The 19286-nt window shown below is 38.2% G+C and overlaps 2 protein-coding genes across 2 annotated transcripts; both read right to left on the bottom strand.

Annotated features, from left to right (window-relative positions):
* Positions 1–2069: 2069 nt before the first annotated feature.
* tmem102 (transmembrane protein 102) lies at positions 2070–13933 on the bottom strand. Its single transcript, XM_048185896.1, has 3 exons — positions 13483–13933; positions 12652–12863; positions 2070–5893 (listed from the first exon to the last, which is right to left on the bottom strand). Exons 2-3 carry the CDS (start codon positions 12851–12853, stop codon positions 4530–4532), a joined length of 1566 nt encoding a protein of 521 aa, XP_048041853.1. The 5' UTR covers positions 12854–12863; positions 13483–13933; the 3' UTR covers positions 2070–4529.
* Positions 13934–16739: 2806 nt separating this feature from the next.
* On the bottom strand, positions 16740–19178 carry tmem256 (transmembrane protein 256). The gene is made up of 4 exons (XM_048185895.1): positions 19018–19178; positions 18804–18841; positions 18200–18280; positions 16740–17270 (listed from the first exon to the last, which is right to left on the bottom strand). The coding sequence occupies exons 1-4, from the start codon at positions 19097–19099 to the stop codon at positions 17127–17129; spliced, it is 345 nt and encodes a 114-aa protein (XP_048041852.1). The 5' UTR covers positions 19100–19178; the 3' UTR covers positions 16740–17126.
* Positions 19179–19286: the final 108 nt, after the last annotated feature.

The following is a 19286-nucleotide window of genomic DNA, read 5'->3' as shown; positions in this document are numbered from 1 at the left end:
TGATGTGTAATCCTCTTTATGAAACAGGACAGACTGCTGAAGTATCAGCGAGACTGTGTGTGTGTGTGTGTGTGTGTGTGTGTGTGTGTGTGTGTGTGTGTGTCCAGTATGTGGGAAAATATGAGACTGCAACTTCATCTTTCTCAGAAGTGTCTGAAGCTCTTCAGCATTGGCTTAACATCACTCATTCATCAATCCATCAAATACAACCGAAGTGCCCTTCAGCCGCTGCTATTCTTACGACCTACACATTATTAAACACTAGACAGCATATATAGCCAAGTATTTATTAGCCAATAAATTAATTTGTATTTAATTTGTATTGCAACATAATGATCATGCATGTGTAGTCAATCTCACCATAATCAACCTCAAACACACACCTCTTGACATACATGTTAGATAACAGAAGGGTGAGTCAGCTGAAAGTGTGTGAGCAGATTTTGCTCTCTCAGAGGATATGAAATGTCAAAAATATTTTATAATTTATAATATTTGAAGGAAAGATGAATTGAATGTCTTAGTAGTACATCTCCATTTTGTTTTAAAACAGCAGCACTCAAGCTGGCATGGACTCCACAAGTTAATGCAAATCCTGAAAATCCATGTTATCCCAGCCTTATTCCAGAGTTAACAAGGTAAATCATGAAATCATGAACCACATCTGATTAATGACAGACATTGTGCAGAATCTCATAAATTTCTTATGCATTTTAAATCATAACTTATCTTTCTTTTAGTCATTTAAAACCTTGAATTTATTTCCAAGCTTATGCCCCATATTTTCAACTTGCACTTTTTGGACTCCACTGTGTATCATACATTTCTATCTATGTTCATATGAATAATGTGTTGGGAGAGATATAGCAGTTATGGGGTCTTATGATCTACAGCTCCCGAGTGAGAATTGGTACAGAATGGATGGTTGTGGATCATGCTCACACTTTGTAGTCAAACAGCGTCCTCTGTTGCACAAACACTGTATTGCACATAGAGAGGCCACTAAATCTGAGACTTCAAGACTAAAGGTCCATTCACACAAAGAACAATAACATATATATATATATATATATATATATATATATATATATATATATATATATATATATATATAGTTATAAACATTGTTTATTCCAAGCACGTGCTGCAATTTGTCTTCTGCCACTTTAAATGCTCAAACTCTTTAAAGCAGGATGGATTCTGATTGGCTGTCAATGATTTTAAAGGGTTAGTTCACCCAAAAATGAAAATTCTGTCATTAATTACTCACCCTCATGCCGTTCCACACCCGTAAGACATTCGTTGATCTAATACCTTTATGGATCTTGAGAGAGGAAATGTCATTGCTCCCTATGCAGGCCTCACGGAGCCATCGGATTTCAACAAAAATATCTTAATTTGTGTTCCGAAGATTCACAAAGGTCTTACGGGTGTGGAACGGCATGAGGGTGAGTAATAAATGACAGAATTTTCATTTTTGGGTGAACTAACCCTTTAAATAATTCTTAAAATGATTCCAACGACATCGTTCTGTGAATTTATCGTTATAGTTGTAGTGGGGACTCTGCTGTTCTTTTACATTTAGAACGACTTTAGAACTATATCTTTATCGCTATAGTTATTCTTGGTGTAATCTGGCCTTATTTGTAGGATTATTCAGCATTTTTTTTTTTATTCTATATAAATTTGTCCCTCATTAGCCCCTTGTCCTCATGTGTATGTGATGTAAACCCTCAGTTATCTTCTGTTCACTGTCTTGTGATTAAGTTTCATGTTTGTCTCTGATGGTTCCAGTTGTTTATTAAATGCAAGTTCATCATTCTTCTTCGTCAAGCATCTTATTTTGGATCATCACGTCAAGCCAGCACATCACAAAAGGCACATAAAAACTTATTTGTTACTACAAAAAAAAAAAAAACACACACAAAAAAAACCACACATTATATAATGTAGAAATACATTTAACCACCTGACTGTCTCTGGAATTGGTCTTTGGAGTACAGGTAATGACTTATCAAAGGTTTGAGATGAGCAACATTCATAGATATCAAATAAAAACAGTACAAATCTTCATGTAGATGTAATGATTTATTTCATGCTATGACCAGCATCATCACATAGAATAGCAGGCAGTCCCCCCCAACAACAACAAAAAAAAAAAAGAAAAAGAAAGAAAAAGCCTTCTGAGGCACAATAAAGAAATTATATGAAATGTATAAATATTTGGTACCATTTAAATATGCAACGTTCTGTTTCCATTCAGGGAATTTAAGTAGATGACTAGATTAATTCAAGAGGTAAAACATGTTGTTTACATTCATTGCTCGAGGGCAAAAAAAAAACAAAAAACTTTTGTACACAACAGCATGACCCGAGGGACTATGCTATCAAATAAAGAAACAAGTCATTAAAAAGCTGGGAAGGAAAATGAATGTGCTTTGGCTTCCTTCAGATATTCACCTGAAATGCGTCCGGAACATTTCATCATGCCCTGAGGCAAGAACATAATTTTTTTTCCCCCAATGAAATTACTGTATAAAACGCTCTTGGTAATTATCACAGGCATAGTAGGCCTTAATATCTCATTCATAGAGATGATTTTGAAATCTTGCATAGTACCACTGTTCATTTGATATCAGGCATTGTGCTAAACAATGGTCATAATATAAGCAGAAAAACACTGAAAATAGCATTATAAATATTGATTCAAGCATTTCACAATATTTAAACCCACTAAATAGGCCTTTTAAGGTATACAGTGTCAAACCCTGACTTACACAACACATAAATCAGCTTTTCTTTCATGCCGTGTGACATTTAATCTAAACAAACGGTCCTATAAACTCTCTTTGGTGTCTTTTCCTTGACATACAGCAGACATTTGTAAAGTAGCCTACCTGAACCATGTGCAACACTACACAAACTCTTTTCAGTAGCATGTCTCACATATTGGAATGAGAAATCCACTAGAAAAAGCCTATTCCTCGCCATTTTGCCTTCATTCAAAAGCAACACTGTTTCTGATTGCTCTGTAAATGCGCAGCAGCCATGTCAGCAGCGCACATGAATAGTCTGCCAAGTCCCACAGGGTGCTAATGCGATTTATGCTGAATACACATGTAGCATTGTTTTTTTAATCCTTGAGCATAGTCAAAGAGGTAGAGATGGATAAAGAACAGCCAGAGATGGAGGCTGATGAAGAGGGAAGGATTTAGGAAGGAAACAGAAAGCGACAATGAGTGAGGGAGAGCAGATGTCTGCGGTCCCGGGAGTCCCACTGGTTCAGCCTAATCTATCCAGTGGACGTCATGTTTGACTTTCTCCATCCATCTCTGCCTCCCACAGCTACCAATGCAAATCTGCAAGAGTGAGATACTGTAGGACTTCTTCACAAAAAACAAAACGCTTAGATGCACTCCTCTGTCTCTTTTCACGTTCCTTCTATCCTTTCTCTGAACCTCTGTTGCCCACTCTACTCTTTCTATTATTACAGTTCAAACAGTGTCAGCAAACCTTTAACACAAAACCTTTTTGAAAACATCTAACTTTCAAAGACCATTTTATTCAAACATATGTAATAATGACTGACAAAGAAAAGCCCTTACACTACAACACACACTGTTTATGTGTAGATTAGAGTTCAATGAGGAACCAAGAGGATACACAATCAGCATCAGTGTCGTTAGTACAACCTATCACTATATATCATCTAAAACAGTCTCTGAACCTTGAAATACCATCATCGGCATCTAACTAAATCTAAAAATATCTTCGCACAGTATTTTTTTTTTCTCTCAAAAAGATTGTTTCTACGGGCTGTACAACAGCTTCTTATACATAACGGACAAGGCCCGGATTTGCGAGTTACTCCTTGTCTTTTTCTCTCTTTCAGTTGTTTTAGACTGTAGAACAGCTCAAAACTCAAGAGTTAAAAGAAAGAAATAAAAAGTACCTGAGAAAGGGAGCAAGCAGGGTAACTGACCAACTAAAGAAAGAAAAGTATGTGATCAATAATCACAAACTTCTCCACACACACAAAACATTACGTTCGGTTTCATCATAATGTACCTTGGCCTAGTTGGTTTTCCAGTTCTACTGCCCTCATACAGCAGAAAATAGTAGTAGTTTCTAATCTCAGTAGTACAGAGTAGTGGGTAAAGAAAAAAAAAGACAACTCTCAAAACTCAACAGAATTTTATAATTGGATTGAATCTACTTGATGTTCAGTCCGTCAATGGGGATTTCCTCAGGATACGATTGAATTTTGATTTGAGTCACATAAATAAAATCTATCCTTCCCCCTATTACTTTTGTTCTCCCTGACATTTGTGACACCTGTGAAACCATCATTGGAGCATCAAGCAGCTGCTTTGATTGTAGTCAGCCTTGTTGAGTGAGACAAAGGGAAAAAACCTCTGTGGAGATAATTTTACAATTTGGTTTAATACAGTGACATGACTATGTCCTCTTTAAGTTCAGTCATAAAGGGTTTCTGTACACTGGGCAGTGTGTAAACCAGCTCAGTCCACTCAGTAAAACTTGTCGTCAATGCGGAAATGAGGGCGTGTAACGTCATCTGGGTTGAGGAAGACTGAAATAGATTTGCCAGGGTTTTCTGTCACCAGCTGCTGTAGTCGCTGTGCTAGCCGGTCATCCTGTGGTGATCCTGCACCATATCCATGGCTAGGAGATGATATCCCATGCCCATTGCTCCCAGCTCCAGCGGCCTCTCGTTTGAGCTGGCATGCCTGTTGTGCTTGCTCCAAAGCTGCTCTTAAGTGCTCTGCAGGATCAGAACGTAAATGAGCAAGTTTCCGCGCAACTAACAGGGCGGCACTGTCCGTGAGGTGCTCTAGCATGTTGCACTGGGGGAGGAAGTAATTGGGACAGTTTTTGCCCAGAACGCAGTGAGCCAAGTCATCAAGAAGACCAAGGAAGAGCCGTGCAGGTGTGTCATGATCTGGACAGCTAAGGAAGCTGGTAGGCAAGCGATCGCATGCCCAAAACATCAAGGTACGTAGGTGGTAGAGGCTAAGGCCGGTGCGAGGGCGAGCTAACAGTCTTGACAATACAGCTTTAGCCGCTTGGAAGGCTTGTGCCATTGGGTAGGGCACGCATTTCTTTAGCTGAACCTCACTCCGGGAGAAAGCAAGTCTCCACTCGCGGTCAGGTCTGGTTGAGGGGCTGGCAGCAGGTGAATAACACGGAAGCAAGTAGAACCCACTGATGGCCTCCTCCTCCGTTATTTTACCGTCCCAGAAATGGTTGGTCGTGAGCCAGCCCTGTGCGACAGCCGGCCAGCCACGAAACGACACCACTGGAAGCAAGTCGTAGAGAATACGGCTAGTTCCTGCAGTGAGAATCAGCGTTGTTAGAGGACCATTCCGCTCCACACGATCCGGAACCGGAATCCCTCTTTGAGGATTCTGCCGCAAGTCTTCCACCGCTGTCCCAACTACACTCCAGAACCAATCGGCAACCAACAACGGAGAGAAGTAGCACCCATCTAATGACTGAGGATGCTGCAGGGATGGGATTGAGCCTTGTACTGCACCAGTTTCTTCCTCCTCATCTTCCACATCTTTATTCTCTGTATTTATCTCATCTTGACAGCAGATACGCCAACGTGTCAGCATCGCAGGATCGCAGAGGCGCAGGCTCAGCCATGAATGGCATGGCGGGGAATGCCTCATGTCCAGTGTCACAGGCTGATTGCGGTCATGCAGTTTAAGAGCAGGCACCAGTAGAGTGAAGTCCAAATCAAAGTCAACACCTTTGGCGTAGTCACCTAGGTACTCTGGGTTAAGGTCAAGAACACCTTCCCTGGCCCCACCTGACAGCAGCAGGTATTCATTGGCAACTGGTAGTCGCTTGTCTACCTTCTGCACCAGGCCTGTGAAGAGGAAGAAGATTCATGACAAAAATAATATAATATAATATCACCAGTCTTCAAAGAGACAGGGGGGGTGGGTAGAGAGGAGTGAGAGGAGAGGGCAACGTTATCACAGGTCTAAACAATTTAAGCTCAAAATGCTGAAAGCAAGTGTAAAACTGTAGAAAGAGAGATGGCTGAAACATTACCAAGAGGAAAAGGTCAGAGGAATATAATTGGAAGTAGTGGTGTTACAATCAGGCAAGAGCTAGGACACGTGTTAATATTGGAAAAGCTTTCTAGCGCTGGAGAGATGTTAGAGAGTGGGAAGGCCTGAAAACAGACGCAGAGGTTTCTCCGTTTCTGCTTGATGTGTGAATAAAATTGGTTTTTGATGTTCAAGATATGCTGTTGAATGTGGTGTTGTTGAATCAACAACATATATATGGTTATTCATCCATACTTGCGCGAGCCATCTGATGCACCAGCTGTTAGTGGTTGCCTGTGTTGCATAGCGTGATCACTAGGTTTGGGCATCATTTAAATTTTAGCGATTTCGATTCCAATTCAGATTCTGCTATTGATTCTGATTCTTATCTATTCCCAGTTTTGATTCCAATATGAAAAAAAAAAAAAAAAAAAAAGGTCAAACATGTAGATATCAAACATATTTATTCTGTCTTTTTGCAAGACATTCTGTTACAGCTGAATACCATGAACAAAAATCTTCAGCCTAAAGAACAACTAATAGATAAACAAGACTAATATAAATTAGTTAGGCTGAAATCAAATGTTGCTACAATAGTTATAGTCAAGATCAGCGAGTGATTTTCTTTTTTTTCTTTAATTAACAGTAATGACACAGACGGCAGCAGGTTTATTAGCCTGCTGTCACTTTAAGACCTAATGCATGGATCCAATTTATTGTTACACATGCATTTTCTTTCAACTGTTTACATTCAAATAAGACATAACCCACTGTATTTACAAAGATATTTTGACATTACTGTGTGTGTATTTGTCCATTCAAGCGCAAGATGATGCAAAAGAGAACTCAATTCAGTAGGGGTGGCACGAGATCTCGCGAGACTAATATGTGACGAGATTTCTCGTCGAGGAAGTAGTCTCGTGTTGTTGCCATGACAGAGTGTTAGGATGATTAGGAAAGAATATGCCATCGCTTCGTTTACATTACACATCCACTGTCATTTTGCTTTGTATTTAAATAAAAAACATTTAATTCAGTTGGATAACGGTTGCCACCGCTCCATATTTACAGAGTTACGTGCGATCGCTAAAAGTGAAAGTAAACGCGAGCGCGCATTCAAACGCGGTCAATACCCGCATTTTGAAAGCTGCTCCCTGATGAATACAGATATCTCTCAATATGAAAGCTATTTTAGTCTGGGCAGTGTAGTTGTAACCATCTCTTAGCTCTGTATCAAAGAAAAAACTGGTCTTATTTGCACTTTGGTGGCACTTATTGTAAAGTGTTACCATAAAAAATGAATAACTGTACAGTTTTCTCTTAATCCTATTAAGCACAAACAGTAAGGTTTCATTTGTTAACATTAGTTAATGCACTGTGAACTATCATGAACTAACAATGAATGACTATTAACTAACATAAACAAAGATTAATAAATACTGTAGCACATATATTGCTCATTGTTAGTAGATGTTGGTTAATTAATGTTAATAAATGAGGCCTTATTTGTAAAGTGTTACCATTTTTATTTATACTGTTTTTATGATCAGTTTGTGGAAAGGAGTTCAGTTAGGAGGTCAAAAGTTGTAGAAGCTCGTCAATCATGTACAGTAAGGTCTGAAGAGACTGAAATCACACAGAAGAGAAGTCAGTCAGTTGAGTTTGTGGCAAAACCTTTTACAGTACTTGAGTATTGTTGTCTTTTACTGCATATGATAATTCAGTCTCGGAAAGTAGAACTGAAATGACATTCATTACGAGATGATTAGTTAAACATTTTATAGACACCTGCAGAATATTTTTTCTAGTCATGTATTTCGCCATTGAGGATTTCTTAAAAATAGTGTGTAAAAATCTTGTCTCGTCTCGTCTCGTGAACTCAATCTCGAGTCTCGTCTCAGTCTCGTCTCGTCTCGTGAGATACCTGTCTCGTCACACCCCTACAATTCAGTATTTGTGCACTATGAGAGGCAGCTTTTAGGCTTTCTGGATATCCCCAGCACAGAAAACAGCGCACACTTGCTGAATTGAGTTCTCTTTTGCGTCTTCTTGTGCTTGGTTTAAAACCACATTAAAATGTGCACACAGGAATCAATAAGTGGAATATAAATTTTTATTTTATAACAAGTATCCAATTCCTGACCTCTTTTATTGCTATTTTGGGGGCAGAGCAATGAAGGGAGGGGTTTGTTTGGGTGTCGATTTCAAATATCTACAGTGTTTCTCAGAAACCAAAATTTAAATAATGTAAGAATATAGGGCTTTAGAACAGATGTGAGAAATCCCTTTTGCAGAACCCCTCGCCAAATGCTTGTACTGGATGAGCCACTGTCATAGTGCAAGAGTGATCTTTCTTGCACTATGACAGTGGATTATCCAGTAAAAGCAGTTGGCAATGTCATAAACCATATTACCAGAAACACACCTCTAAGACTACAATCTCGAAATACAACTCAAAAATTGCAGTATTATTTAAATAATTGGTTTCTGAAGTGAGTGAGGGATAAAAGCAGATAAAGGGAGGGAAACCGAGGAAGATGATGCTTTTCCTAAGATGACAGAAATCTCCCTAAACCTCTTCTCAGTCTAAGTCAAATAATTTCTGCTCACTCAGAATAAAAGATATAACTTGATAGTCTCCCTCAACTCTGTTTTGCAATTCAAGCCATTGCTCTCATTTTCAAATGTGGCTCAGCTCCTTAAATTCTTTAAAATGAACATTTAATCTCCAGTGGAATCTTTTTAATGAAAACGGGCATCTTGCTTTTTAATATTTTATGAAGGTAGAAACTGGTCAACACACATTTCTTTAGAATTATTTATCAGACACTCAATTCATTTAAATTCAATCCACAAACTATAAAGATGCTTTGAGAAGAGGACAATTACTGAATACTCTAAGTATAGCTGCCATATGTATGTGTTACTTAATAGCGCTTTAATGACCCATAATCTAAAGACGATCCTTCACTAGGAAAATAAGGAAAAGAATTGGTGTCTTGCTAGGGGTGTTAAAATCATGTTGTCCAACACAAGTAGCAACAGCTTTACTAATTACCAATTTGTTCTTGCAAATTAATTAATCCATTCATTATGTTTATCAGTCCCTACAGGCAGAAACCATCAACACCAGGTGCATTTCACTCATCACTTCCTCATACAGTCACCATTATTGACCACTTTAAAACAAAAACAGAATAATAATAGCAATACAAAACATCACTCTCCATGACAGATGCCAAAGGGAAGCTGGTCAGCATATGCACTTACAAGTCATATATCAGAGCCCAACATGCACTGCTGTCAAAGAATGAGTTACACATAATGTAGGCCTATTGGAGTTTGGAATCGGTCACCTCTATAGGACATTTACTGCATTCTGTGATGTTTCCAAGTTGAATAACTGTAACATTGTGGGTTTAAATAACAAGAGGCATGTTTTTAATGTACAGTTATAATGATGCTACATAATCTGTCTGTCCAAGAAATACATAACAGACGCATACATGATCAGTGTCCGATTCATGTGTATATATGCTGGATGAAGCAGAGCTTCAATTATATCTAGGTCTGTTAGTCTGACTAGGGCTGGGTAAAAATAACTATCTATATTTTAATCAGTTATCATTTTGATGAGCTGATATTGATCTTTTAGTCTATGCTTTTTTCAGATGATGGTATGTGAACCGATCATCTCTTCCAATTTACACTCTAAAAAATGCTGGGTTAAAAACAACCCAAGTTGGGTTGAAAATGGACAAACCCAGCAATTGGGTTGTTTTAACCCAGCGGTAGGGTTAAATGTTTGCCCAACCTGCTGGGTAGTTTTATTTAACTCAACTATTGTTTAAAAATTACTGTATTGCTTAATTAAAATTAACCCAAAGTATGTTGGAAATGAACATTTATTAAAGTTCAATGAATAATTATTAAACAATAAACATTTATTAAATTGCTTATTAATAAATGTATATGAATAAACTATTAAACTATTAAATTTATATTAATAAAATATTAAAGCTTATTAATAAACATTCACCTTTTGTCTATTATTGTTGCCTCTAATTGCATCTGGTTTTTAATTTCCCAACTATTTTGGGTTCATTTTAAGCTAGCCATATAGCAATTTTTAAACAATAGTTGGTTTAAATAAAACTACCCAGCAGGTTGGGCAAACATTTAACCAAACCGCTGGGTTAAAACAACCCAATCGCTGGGTTTGTCCATTTTCAACCCAACTTGGGTTGTTTTTAACCCAGCATTTTTTAGAGTGTACTACTAGTTACAGCACAAAATAAACATGAATGAACATCTGAAGGTATGTTGAAAGATACAGTACAACTTACTAAAATGAATGATTTGTCATGTAATTGCTCAGTGTTTCAACCGCGGAAAAGACGACAATAAAACATTTTACCTTACTTATACCTCAGAAAAGCCATTCAATGACCATAAAAAAATAACAAGAGGAGCATTTTAATAAATATATGCACTGTATTACATATTCATAATATTTTTTTTTTTTTTACTGCTTTTCAAAATTTGATGTCTAGATAAATCCGTCAAGTTTTTGACAACCACTATTTAAATGCTTATTAGAGTTGCATTGTTAAAAGATTGCAATCTTGATTCAAACACCCATGAGATGGCTTCTCACAATTGCGAATTTATCACACAATTCTAACGTTTTTCTCAGAATTGCGAGATATAAACTCACAATTGTGAGTTATAAAGTCAGAATTGAATTATATAAATTCGCAATTGCGAATGGTAAAGTCAGAATTGTGAAATATAAACTCAATTCTGAAAGATATAAATTCAATTCTGAATTTTTTTCTCAGTTTATATCTCACAGTTCTGTCTTTTCTCATAATTGTGAGTTTATCTCTCAGAATTCTGACTTCATATGCAATTGTAAGTTATAAAGTCAGAATTGTGAGATATAAACTTGCAATTCTGAGAAAAAAAAAAACACCAGTCTTTGATATAGTCCATTAATCAGATTCTTATTTTATTTGATTAAGGAATATAAAATAAAAAAATAAAAAGGCAGCAAAAGCCGATATGACTACACGAAAAGAACAATATGCGTCTTTGCAATTTAAAATTGTTTACAGTATTTATTTCAGGGACCCAGTGACCTTCACACCAGGACATCGAAGCAGAGTGGTTTTTGTTTTTCTACAATAACAATGATCCCTTTTGCCCTTTACATTTTTAACACCATTTCAGTTTAATTAGCTCCTCTGGGAGAAATAGGTTTGCAGGATTGTAGCGAGTCTAGAAGCTGGCATGCAGATGGTATGTTAATGTTCACAGGTCATGGAGGTGCGGAAACAGAAATCATCATAATTAAAATGCTCAATGCCAATTTAAATCAAGGAACTTGATTTACATTAATCTATTCTTTTCTGGTCTTCTGAAGCAACTTAACATTAAACTCTCATGGACAGATAAGGGTCATCAAAAGTGGATCATCAGTTTTTCCAATCATACATAGCGAGGCAGAATATTCCAAATGAATGCTAAGGAGCACCCTACCTAGCATAAAAATAAAAAGCCGTCTACCCATCACTCTCAGTAGGTGTGTGATGGATGTTGCTTTGAAAATGTCTGCATATTTTAGAGAATGAGCGATGGAAACAGCTAACTGGAAAAAATAAGTAGGAAGCTTCTGGCTGATCATCAAGGGGTTAAAGACGAGAGTAAAAAGGGAGATGTAACAAATGAAAGCAACAGGAGGCAGGCAAAAAGAAACAAACATTGCACTGGCAGGATAGCAGAAAAAAAATCCATCCATCCACATCAGTAAACAAAGGTCCTCAAGTAAACGACAAACAAACCAAGTACTGAATGATTCACAGGAAACAATGTAACATGTGAAACAAAAACAGAAGAGAGCTACAGGCTAAAAAGGTTTCCTACTGCGGAGAGAACAGGCTATGGCTTAAAAAAAAAAAAAAAAAAAACAGCAGGCAAGGGAGGAAAAAAATAGAATGAGAGAGAAAAAGAGAAACTGTCACCAAATCCAGCATTTGACAGGATTATGTGAAACAGCTCCAGTGATAATTTCAGAGAACAATACAGTTCTGCAAATCTGTCTCACCCTCACTTATGTCATACAAAAATGGATGACATTTAGTTTGTGTGTGTACATGGTGACGGGAGAGCAAGGGATTAGAAATGGGTGTTGTGAAAGATCTGGTGTGAACTACTGAAAAAAAACAAGGAGAACTAGAGACACCTGCTGGACAAACAGCTTCACTTGGGTCAGAGACCTGGATAAATAAAGCTCATCAGTCCAATACAAATATCCCATAAATGGATTAAATGGCAGTTTTCACATGTTATATATATAACTCAAACTTTCATCTTCATCATGATGTGGTTTTTACTGTGCTCATTTTACCCAATCAGCTTCAGCAGTAATATGATGATGTCTGGACAGAATTTACAGAGAAAGGTAACTCTACACAGGGTTCATGAAAACGCACGTAAACAAATCAAATAGTAATAGTACTTTAATAGTATGTGTATATTTATGTACGTGCGTTCACTATGACATCCTCACCCAGCATATTAAAGATGAAGTCTTTGGCCGTGTGCACTTCAAGCGCGGTCTGGTCACCGAACTCTTCCTGCTCCAGCTGCACGAGCTCCTGCACCTGCGCTGACAGCTGCTCCAGCGTCGTGCCCGAGCGGAAGTCCACCTCGGACACCCGCTTCACCGTCGCCGGTGCACGCGGGGCCACGGCACTCATGAGTGTCTCCATTGAGCATTACCTGTGAGAAACCATAACAATATTACCAAACTGTCCCAAAACCATCACACTTATCAATACGAATATCAACGATTCTCATTAAATGTATTCATTTTAATTGTTTTTAAATGATGTATTACTTAAACATTTCTCGACATTAATAAACACTAAACCGCTGATAAAGGGGAAAAAAACGTATTTACACTGAAGTCCTATTCATTACCAATAACTACCCAACTCAAGCTATTTATTATTTTTTAATAACACCTAAATAGTTAAACGCAGATTAGTTATTCATAGCGACTGTAGTGGAATGTAGGTCAGTGGGCAGATTAATCAGCTAATTAGCCAGCTAATGTCTCTCTATAGCCAAACAACTGAACCACAACTTTACAGTTTATTATAATAAACATGGCGAGACCTCTGAAATATATCATCTAAACAAGAATTCCCCATGACATGTGCTGTATGAGGGGGAATAAATATGTTTCATGTGATAAACGAGCATGTGTCCACTGAGATGCGTGTAAATCAAACAGCCCAAATGAGCCGACTAGCAGGTGTGGAGCGAGCTAACGTGCTAACCAGCTAAACACCTCAAGATTCAGCGATGACATTTGCTCTTTATAGTTCACACACACCCTGTTTTCCGCTGGCTCGGTGCTCTCTGCCTTAGACCCCGGCTTGTTTGTTGTGATTTCTTGTGTGAAACAGGATTTCAGCTCCCGTCATTTCCAACAGGTCCCTCTGCGCGCACCTTCCCACTGGCAACACTATTCCCGGAAATCATGGACCTCCTCCGAGAATCTTGGGATTAGTAGTACTTTAAAAGGGACACAAATCTATCCATGATTTTTAGGTGCAGTTATACAGGATAGTAAACTACTTGCACTGATTTATGTCTCACAACAATAATTAGAATAATTAATTTGTTAAATTTTACATCTCATCTATATTATACAGTATATATTTTTATGTTAATGCTAAGATCAGTGTTAAGTGGAATCCCACTCCTAAATTAATTATAAGGACAAAATGTGAGCAATTAAAGGGTTAGTTCACCAAAAAATGAAAATTCTGTCATTTATTACTCACCCTCATGCCGTTCCACACCCGTACGACCTTCACTGATCTTCGGAACACAAATTAAGATATTTTAGTTGAAATTCCGACGGCTCAGTGAGGCCTTCATAGGGAGCAATGACATTTCCTCTTTGAAGATCCATAAATGTACTAAAAACATATTTAAATCAGTTCATGTGAGTACAGTGGTTAATATTATAAAGCAACAAGAATATTTTTGGTGCGCCAAAAAAACAAAATAACGACTTATTTAGTGATGGCCGATTTCAAAACACTGCTTCATGAAGCTTCGGAGCGTTATGAATCAGCGTTTCGAATCAGCAGTTCAGAGCGCCAAAGTCACGTGATTTCAGCAGTTTGGCGGTTTGACACGCGAATCATGATTAAACACGCTGATTCATAACGCTCAGAAGCTTCATGAAGCAGTGTTTTGAAATCGGCCATCACTAAATAAGTCGTTATTTTGTTTTTTTTGGCGCACCAAAAATATTCTTGTTGCTTTATAATATTAACCACTGTACTCACATGAACTGATTTAAATATGTTTTTAGTACATTAATGGATCTTGAGAGAGGAAATATCATTGCTGGCTATGGAGGCCTCACTGAGCCATCGGATTTCAACAAAAATATCTTAATTTGTGTTCCGAGGATCAACGAAGGACTTACGGGTGTGGAACAGCATGAGGGTGAGTAATAAATGACAGAATTTTCATTTTTTGGGTGAACTAACCCTTTATATTATGATGATACCCAATGAAAGGCCAAAACAAAATACTATCTGGAAAATGCTTTGTATTTAATTGAGTGTATTCTTTACTACCCACTATAAGCCTACAGTATCTTGTCTGTTTTGCTGATCTGGTCTGCAACCCCCCTGAAAAAAGTTTGAGAAGCACAACTCTGCCCTTTAAAGCGATGGAACAATTTTAAAAGGCAGACACCGTGGACTCCAGTCAAATGCTCCCCTGACAGCTTTTAAACTCCTCCTCTCCTCGGCTCTAAGACTTTTTTTCCAGGAGGTGAAGAGTGATCAAAAGATTTTCAAAAACCCTCGCCAGCTCTCCCCGTCCCATTCCGACCCCCTCTACTGTGGTGTCACCTTGAAATACCTCCCCTTTGAAGCAGCATCTGAGAGGCTGACAGCGCAGATAATTGATGCCGTGGAAGAAACGGCAGAGGCCAAAGACAGCGAGGTGCTTTTAATTCTTCACTTCTTCAGCTTCATTCTCTCTGCAGAGTCTGCACCATCCCCAGCAGCTCTACGCCATCTAATTAACAACTGAACCCTGTAATCTAATGCACATATAATTATATATTCATTTATAATACAAATCTCATCTGTATTCAGTTCCTTAATCAAGCTTTTGTACTGACACAATCCACTTGCCTTTCACACAAAACAGCAGTGGCTATGTTTATAGCACAAAAAAGACTGGCGAATGAGATTTTAACATTGAAAAATGTAGTGACAGCTTATGAAAGCAGCACATCAGAAAGAATTATGATCTTTTAATGGGGATGCAGAGGTTGAAAGGAGACCGACATGTTGAAGTGAAATTGTATTAACACTCTTCTGTGGGATGTGCAGGTATGATTGACGCCTAGAAAAGGGAGCGGGAAGAAGAGAGAGTTTGGGTAATCATATCAGCGTGTGTGGGCATTTCATTCAAAGCCGAAAAATCCTAACCTCCCACACCTTCAGACGACGTCTCTTTCGACAACCGAGGTCACGCCAAATCAGATTGGGAATTGAATTGGCGCTGCCCACACAAGCGAGGGTAAGTGCAAAATGTCAGTTGGTGTTCAGGGGAGGAAGTGAAGCCACATGAATACCGAAAGAGAGAGACTTCAACTCCCGTGGGTCGCAATTAACAATACCTACCTCACTGCCGCTGACCGCTTCTTACCGAACTGTAGTGAAACCAAGTTAAAAGTTGTTTGCCCCTTAGATGCTGGTTCAAACACAGAAAGATCATTCAAGCGCGTTGAGAATTTAACGACCGAATGACCGCAGGGCCACTGCAATGTATTGGTTGCTTTAAACATTGATTTTTACTGGCTGCATCTATCCAGACAGAGCCAGAGAGGAGACACTTAACACAGCCTCGTGAAGCAGAGCGCAATATATATATATATATACGCCTTTATGGATTTTAACAAGGAGACTTCTGTAATGAGCGACTGGTGGAATTCCCAGAGCTATTGAAATGTCAGGGAGGAGGGAGAGGAAACAACGAAAAAACTTTTCGAAACAGGCTTCAATTTAGAGCCGTAGAAAGATGCTAATTATACATGCATATAGCTGAAAATGCCTTTATATTGTTCAGTCCTTCAAGTATAAGCATGTCTATCTATCTGCAAACTCAGAGAATTTTCACAGTGAAGAGGGGACTAAAGTAGTTTGATTGCCTTGCCCTGATTTGCACGGCTCTTCTAATAGCCCGAGTTAATGAGGGTTTTACGAGTGGTGTGATCACTTTATTGGGACGTGCGGCATCAATAGAAGCCTCTCTCCGCAATAGAGTTGGCTTATGAAGCTGCCCTTGCAAATTGACCTGAGGATTTATAAAGCAATTTTCAAAGGTCCCCAACCCAGCTATGTGCTGACAGTCACAGGCCCTGGAATTAGAACCTCATTGGATTTCACTTTTCATTTGAATAAAGATAAGTTTGGACACTGGAAGCCCTAAAAGCGAGGTCGCCGGTAATGAACTTCTTACACGATCAAAGCCTGAAGGCTATTGAGATCGCTGACCTGGGAGAGAGATGTTCAGGGAGACATTTCCACCAATATCAGAAGGTCAGACTGGCAATCAACTTCTCAGACAGCTTTATTTTTTTCAAACAAAGGAAACGTATGTGCATACACTTTCAAGACATGAACAAACCCAGAGTGTGACTCATTCTCGGTAATAAGCCACAAAGGAAAGCTTCTCAAAAGATTTTTTTTTCTTCATGCTGTCAAAATAAAATGCCTGTGACAGTGTGGAGGGGGGGGGGGGGGGGAGAAGAATTTTGTTTGATCCCAAGGCCTTATCATCACTTTCCAGATGTGACTGAAAAGGGTTTAGATAAGATGTGAAATTCTCCACCCGTTTCTCCACAGCCATATCTCCTCGTTTCGTTTACATAACAAAACAGAACATCATCTTTGAGAATGCTAAAATCACAGGGTTGAGGTCTGTAAATGGAGTCAAAGTTCAAAGAGCCATTGCAGCCCAGCCAACGATGAGCAGAGAGCCTCCAATTGGTGCCAGCTTGCTGAAGCTGGGGTCATTGGTTAAGGCCTGGTGGTAGAGGGGACCACAGAAGCAGCCCATGCCAGTGAGGAGGATTGCACCCGCCTTAAGGAAAAAAAGTGTGTTAATTTATGTGATTGTTTCCTTACGTTCATTCAATTCTCAATACAGTCTCTGCTTAAGCTGCGCTGCTTCATTCAATTCATTTCAAATCATCCAAACCAACAGACATCCTGTTCCCACAGAGGTCGTCAAGTAAAGTAGAGCATAATGAGTATCGCTCTTCTGTTACTCGTTGGAATAATATTTAACAAAAATTACCAAAGGAAGAATGAGTTTATTGTGAGAATTTTTAACTTAAACTTAATGTTTTCAACAGGATAGATGGTCACAAATTAAATATGATGCCAGGTGTCAGATTTCATATTATTATGAGGAAAATAAAACATCTTTATTTATGGCCATTTAAAAGTAGCCATGAAATCTGATGAAATTATTCATCTATTGTTTCACAGAAAGGAGGGCGAGTTATGATTTTTATTTATTTATTATGACAGAATAACAATGTATAAAGTGCAGGGGACTTGTATCATCTAAAGGGATTTATGTTATAATAATGACTTTTTACAAGGCTGCTTACCATATAATCGAATAAATGGACATAACATATTTATTTGAGTTATCTACTATTTAATAATGTGAGAAACAAGAGACAGAAGAGGGATGAAACCTCCATTAGGAAATCGGTTTCCTGGGACAACTGTCAATAATGCAGTTTTGAATGAATCATTAGATAATATTTCATCAAAAAAAAAAAAAAAAAAAAAATCACAATCAAATATTCCAAAGAGCCACATCTTTGACATGAAAGACATAAGGGGTATAATATACAAGATGAATTCAGATAAATTTGGGACACTTGTAGACAGCTAGGTGACTCAATTTTCATGGTATCAGTAGTTATCATAACTACAATTTTAGTTTAGAGCTTAAACTGTTTATATAGTAAGAATTATGATGAGAGGTGTGATTACCAGAGCTGGTTTCCCACAGCGAGCGGCTCCTAACAACGCCAGGCTGTGGTAGAAGTGGTACTTGTTTGCTGTCTCGTACAACTGAAGACACAAAAAGAACAGAAACAGTCATAATGCTGCCTCTGGCTTAGCTGTTAATAATGTAGTTGCAAAAAATCTACTTTATTTGTGCATTATTACCCCGGCCCCACTATTTCCAGCACAACAAAAAGCATGTCATAAAAAGTTGAAATTATAAGAGTCATACTTACGAGATAAAAAGTAATAGTTATGAGATAGATAACGTTATAAAGATGAAATTATATACTTGAAATTATAATACTAAGGCATAACTGAAATAAAATACCAAAATCATGATATACTATTATGAGTCAAAAATGTTTGTTATAATTAGGGCAATAATTTTCTCACAGTTTTGACTTGCGTCAAAATTGTCTGTCATAATGTCGACTTTTTATGTCATAATTATGATTTAACAAAGCATGATTTTTTTTTTCTTGTGTGGCGGAAATAGGATTCTATACCAAAGTCTTTTTTGTAGGATAATTTTGACAAGATGAACAAGTGACAAACACACAGAATATAAATAGCCAAATACACTCACCTCTCTCTGGTAATCACTCGCTTCACTGTGTCGGAAACCTGTCCAAAAAGAAACAAACACACAAAAGAGTTGCAGAAAAGCTTCAAACTTTGAGGTAATATTCACTGGCGTGCGCTCGGTCACGTTGCCCAAATGTGTTGCAATATGTTCAGTCTTCTTAAAGCGGTAATATCATTAGCCAAACAAAACACAATCGACCAGAAAGGACACTTACCGTGAGCTCCATAAGCACCTGCTGAGACTGCAAGAGCTCCAGATATCCCTGCTAACCTCTGGACCAGCGAAGCAGCGTTCATGACTCCTGAAATAACCAGGGAGCAACTGAAAAGATATGCAGGAAACTGATGTCATTACGGATCTAACAGGAAGAACGACGCTATCTACTCGGAATTACGATCGTTGAGCCAAGATGGCGTCCAATAGCACAGTTGCACATCACGTGAGCCATTCGATTACGCTTATCACTCAGTCAAGTTCACTGAG

The sequence above is a fragment of the Megalobrama amblycephala genome, linkage group LG3, assembly GCF_018812025.1.
Source record: "Megalobrama amblycephala isolate DHTTF-2021 linkage group LG3, ASM1881202v1, whole genome shotgun sequence".
Taxonomy (NCBI): Eukaryota; Metazoa; Chordata; class Actinopteri; order Cypriniformes; family Xenocyprididae; genus Megalobrama; species Megalobrama amblycephala.
The sequence above is the reverse complement of the archived record's forward strand: the minus strand, read 5'-3'. Positions and strand labels throughout refer to the sequence as shown.

Excerpts from the sequence above, each read along its gene's own strand:
- tmem102 (XM_048185896.1), bottom strand. The coding sequence starts at position 12,853 with ATGGAGACACTCATGAGTGCCGTGGCCCCGCGTGCACCGGCGACGGTG. Across the intron at positions 5,894-12,651 it reads CTTCATCTTTAATATGCTGG|GCCTGGTGCAGAAGGTAGAC; the intron begins GTGAGGATGTCA and ends TCCTCTTCACAG.
- tmem256 (XM_048185895.1), bottom strand. The coding sequence starts at position 19,099 with ATGAACGCTGCTTCGCTGGTCCAGAGGTTAGCAGGGATATCTGGAGCT. Across the intron at positions 18,842-19,017 it reads AGGTGCTTATGGAGCTCACG|GTTTCCGACACAGTGAAGCG; the intron begins GTAAGTGTCCTT and ends CTTTTTGGACAG. Across the intron at positions 17,271-18,199 it reads GCTGTGGGAAACCAGCTCTG|GCGGGTGCAATCCTCCTCAC; the intron begins GTAATCACACCT and ends TTTTTCCTTAAG.